Source organism: Epinephelus moara, chromosome 4, assembly GCF_006386435.1.
Source record: "Epinephelus moara isolate mb chromosome 4, YSFRI_EMoa_1.0, whole genome shotgun sequence".
In the NCBI taxonomy this organism is placed as follows: Eukaryota; Metazoa; Chordata; class Actinopteri; order Perciformes; family Serranidae; genus Epinephelus; species Epinephelus moara.
The window spans coordinates 18,467,787-18,472,776 of record NC_065509.1 but is presented as its reverse complement, the minus strand read 5'-3'; the positions used below and the strand labels follow the sequence as shown (position 1 = coordinate 18,472,776).

The 4,990-nt window shown below is 43.2% G+C and overlaps 1 protein-coding gene across 1 annotated transcript; it reads right to left on the bottom strand.

The window, feature by feature from the left end:
• Positions 1-1,243: 1,243 nt before the first annotated feature.
• On the bottom strand, positions 1,244-4,990 carry rhogd (ras homolog gene family, member Gd). The gene is made up of 2 exons (XM_050042120.1): positions 4,919-4,990; positions 1,244-4,271 (listed from the first exon to the last, which is right to left on the bottom strand). Exon 2 carries the CDS (start codon positions 4,240-4,242, stop codon positions 3,667-3,669), a length of 576 nt encoding a protein of 191 aa, XP_049898077.1. The 5' UTR covers positions 4,243-4,271; positions 4,919-4,990; the 3' UTR covers positions 1,244-3,666.

Sequence of the window (4,990 nt, the reverse complement as noted above, 5' to 3'; positions counted from 1 at the left end):
ATGCATACAAGCCATTTCGTTCTTGTTCCTTCTTTGAATAGTGAGTTTGTTGAGTCAGAATATCTCAAACTAAGTTGTTGTGTTCTCTGTTGTGTATGTAAGTCTGAAAATGGGTTTCATGTCTGGGTCTCACCCTAGAAAGTCTCAGTCGGGATGCAACTGACTGTGAGTAAGGTCTGGGCTTATGGTCTTGTTGCTGTGACAACAGCTTCAGATAATTTAAATCTCGCTTTGAAGAACTGGAAAATCCAGGCTTGTGCCAAATTATTAACAATCAAATCAAGCTCAGTACAAATAATCCATGCGCAAAGAATGAGGCTGAGGTCTAATTCAACCACTATAAGTGAAGAGGAGGGAGGAAGCTGGAATATGTCTAGTAAACTCCTTTTGCAGTACACACACCTAAAGACGGATCACCTTAACCAGCCCAAGTCACATTAATCCACCTGCCTTAGTTAAGCGCATTGCAGACAGCAACAGTCTCTCATCCTCCCTCATCTTATTTAACCATCACACTCCTCGGTTGTGCCTCCTGAACGTTTTTACAATTCATTTTTGGCAGAGCTCACTGAAACAGTATATCAAGCCTTAACACAGGCAGTGACAAAACTTTTACACGCTGTAAACATACATCCAGCATTGTCTTGGTTGTAAAACATTTATACAAACCGCAGAGGAAATGGGCTCTAAACGCTGCTGCAGTGATGTTGTAATGAGCCTTTGGCGGAGTTCAACACATCTGTCATTTGTCAGAGCCACCACCCATAAAGGTCAAGGGAATTTTTCAGAGTACGCAGCACGCTGGGTTTTTAAGCTCCTGCAACTGATTGAACTTGTGGGTGTCTGCAAAGTTGAATGATGGCCCTGAAAGCAGGATGGGTATAGACCATTAACTCCAAATGTACAGAAGAGAAAAAAAAGGAGAATGGCACTCACTCTGGTTAACAAGTAGCTGAGATAGAGGGCTGTGTCCATCTAGTGTTCGGACATGGGAATTGAAATACCATTAACATGAAAGTGAACCATGTAACAGTATGTTATAGGAACGTCGTGCGGTTTCCTGAGCTGAAAATACGAGTTGGTGTGTGTGTGTATATGTGTGACTCAGTTCTCAGTAGCATGCCTTTTTTTCTTCCATTGTTACCGTGCAGCTGTGCAGTAATGTGCTGATTTTGTCTAACACCAGAGTCTTTTATCAAGTCACAAACAGCAAGGGAAAAAAATCTATCACAAAAAAAAAGCATCTGGTTTTAACCACCATTTTATTTGGCATAATTTAAAATCATCTCACTGTTAGTTCATTTATACAAATATGCTTTTGTTATATATAAAACAATTACAAACAGATTTCTACAAATCAAGTTCCCAGTGTAAAAGCGTAGTACCACGCACACGGTAGCATACAGCTCCGGGACACAGACAAGAGAGCCCACAGGTGTATGTTCCACTTCAACAGCATTATCTGAGTGAAATCAGGACATGGCAAAAAAACAAGCTCACCACAGTTGACAGTTTGACATATTATGCACTTACATTCAACCCTCCACACACCGATCTGGGAAATTCTCACACATCCTTTGGCAGATCTCAAACCGCATCGCTGCTGTTAGACAAATTCTCCCGCTCGTGTTGCGCTTCGGTTTTTCTAGACTTTACACAGGCCACAATCTAGGTTGACTTTATAATACACCCCGCTCGAGTGAGTAAATGAAAATAACTATAGTCAAAGGGTTGCTGTTATTACTGGCAGCTGAAAGCACAAATGAGCAACCAGTCATTACTAAAAAAATATTTTATAAAAATGTATAAAAAAAAAATCTTCAGATGTGACAAGGCACGTTCCACCAACGCAGCTCTTGCTAACCATATGTGCAAGTTGTGCTAGTGCCGTGTCTTCACTGCACCATGCAATGCAGGGATGTAAACCACAATCTGTTAAGAGCTGCGGGGCCACAAGCGCTCCAATTCACAAATGATGTCAGTTTAGCACCTGTGTCTTACAAAAAGGGGGCTGCGAGAGGAGTGTGTTTACTGGCAGGAACTAAGGCAGAAAGCTTCTGAAAAATTACAAAAGTGAAACCCAGAGATGGTCTGACCTGCATTCGAAAGGTCTTGTGGCACTTGCATCACTTGAACGAGACCCTTTGGGTTTGACAAAAGGAGCGCTGCTATGGTCTTTGGTTTAGATAAGGCACCTGACCAAATAAACGGCTCCTTGCATATTGTAGATAAACTGCTGGTACATGGTAGAAAAATTAACAAGGCAGCTAACGACATGGTGCTTCTTCCAAGATGAAACAATATTCTACTAACCAAGACAATATAGGAAAAGAGGTGTATATAGCCTAGCACAAGCCAGTTAAAACATATTCTGGTATTATATGCTAAACAGAATCAATTAGGCAGTGGTCATAGTCTGTTGACCTTAAATGTAAGGCAATAATGTAAATGACAAAGGGAGCATTACAGAGTTCTGGTTTATCAAATATGAGTATTAACTATTACACACAAACATCTTACTGATCAAATAAACATAAGCTATTACAAAAAATATATTCAACTTTGGCCATAACCGCACTCGTAGGTTAAAAACATTTGAGGAAAAAAAAAGATCATTTACAGAGTAAATTCAACATAATTAGACAAAATACAGTCTCTTTGACGCCCACCCTGTCAAAAAGTAATTCTTAGGCATGTTTTAATGGCACTCGGTATGAGCCTCAAGAGTTAAGATGTAGACAGAGGAGAGCTGTACTACATCTCATCTTCCTGATATGCCAGCTCAAGAAATCCTGTACCAGTGTGGGTTAATTTGGCAGAGGCCTTATGACACCTGCTCCTCTATTACTGAAGAGGGCAAACGGTCGGCTGCTTTCAATGGGTCCGGCTTATCTTCAAAGGCCTACTGGCTCTTCCATGCGTGGCAGTGAGAGAGCAGTGCAAGAGGCTGGAAGGGCAGCCTGCCAGACAGCTCTAACATGCCAGACTGAGCACAAGGGGAGCTGTAGCTCGAGAGTTTAACCTCTAATCTGTGCATATTGGTTAAGGGGTACTGGCATTTGTCCGGGAGTCATCACACCATGTCTGGACTCAAGCTGCTTGAAATTAAAACTTGTTCACCCTCTACTTGGCTGTTTATTACATCTAAAAAGGCAAGTCAAAGCATTTGGATGGTGACGTTGCTTGAGACTTATGAGATGCAACCTAGGTGAGAGTATGAGGTAGTCATTATTTCTCCACCTGAACGAAGGCAGATCTCTTCTCTCCAGTCAAACAGGGTAGCTTGGTTGGTTGGTTTGGATGTTATTATGGCTTGTGACAACCATGATCAGCATTTTATAAGGCAAAGCAGAGAAGCTATAAATCTAGAACAGATGTAAAATTGGAGAAAAGTGTAAATATCAAAAGTTAAAATGTAAGAAAAATAAAGGAGATTCAGTCTGTTGCCCCCATTTTGGCATAGTCACTTTGGTGATGATGGCAACGGAGTGAAATCCTCCAGGAGATGAATAAGGAAGAGAGGAGTAACAGAGGAGCTGAAAACAAAGTCTATACTGCTGAAGGTGGTGTGGAGGCAGCCAGATGACGACGTTCGTTCCTCAGCCTTCCTTTGCATCTGTGGATCTCCATCATCTCTCTCCACAGTCCAAATCTGGGAACCATTTATTACAACAGCACACACTTCTTGGGGTTCTTTTTCGTGACTGGATACAACACTGCCCTCACAGCTTCAGCAAACACCTCCCTTACACCATCCTGCAGCAGAGCAGAACACTCCATGTATTTAACAGCCCCAATCTGCTTGGCCAGGGCGTTGCCCTGCTGCTGGGTGGTAGGAGCCAGGCCCTGCTCCTTCAGCTTCTTCACTGTTTCTGCATCACCCCTCAGGTCCCTCTTGGTGCCCACCAGCAGGATGGGTACGTTAGGGCAGTGGTGAGACACCTCGGGGTGCCACTTGTGCCTGACATTGGCATGGGAGGAAGGGCTGCCAATGGAAAAGCAGATGATGAAAACGTTGGTCTGGGGATAGGAGAGTGTGCGCAGGCGGTCATACTCCTCCTGGCCTGCTGTGTCCCACAAGTTGAGGCTGACAGTGCGGCCATCCACGCTCATCTGAGCGCTGTAGTTGTCAAACACTGTGGGAATGTACTCTTCGGGGAAGGCATTGGTGGTATAAGAGATAAGTAGGCAGGTTTTACCGACTGCCCCGTCACCCACCACCACACACTTTATGGTCTGCATCCTGCCTACGACCACTGGGGCTGCAGCACCTGACAACAGAAAAAACAGCACCTGGGTAACTTATAATTACAATACTCCGTGTCTTGAGAAGCTAATCTAAGCTTTTCAAACCCAATGAAAGGGTGTGATTCTTAATCTTGAACTGACAACGGTTAATTTGGCGATCAGTAACTTTGTGACAGTTATTTTTACAGTACTACAACTTTTTTTCCACCCAATTAGCCGAAGAGCTAACCGCCGCCAACGTTAGCTCAACGACGTAATTAATGTTAACGTACATGGGTTAGCTACAGTTTCTGCCGTCCAAAACTAGCCAAAGTCTGAAGAGTTCAAAGAGCTACGTTAACTAACTAATGGTCCTCGAACAAAGGACAACGAGTGAATCAAAAGTGAGCCGCTAATTTTCAGCGTTATTTATTTCGCACTGCTCACTTATGATACTAGGCGTTCCCCCGGTGGCTAGCATCAAGCTAAGGAACTAGCGCACTTGGTGGCTAACATGCTAGCTAGTTAGCAAACAAGTTGAAAGTTTATTTGCCAGCCACTTCTCAAAAAGTTCTTATCGTGGCTCGATAACCACCTACAAGTTACTCTAAAAATTCTCTTCTGTTCTAATATGTGTCTCAAAGGTAGCAAATAGCGATAACAGTAAAAATTAAAGGATTTTGTGACTTACCGCCACTTGGCTTTCGATCTCTTTTTGCCTGGTATAGTCAATCACAGCCGCATCCGGGGAGCTGTCCATTAC

Excerpts from the sequence above, each read along its gene's own strand:
- rhogd (XM_050042120.1), bottom strand. The coding sequence starts at position 4,242 with ATGCAGACCATAAAGTGTGTGGTGGTGGGTGACGGGGCAGTCGGTAAA.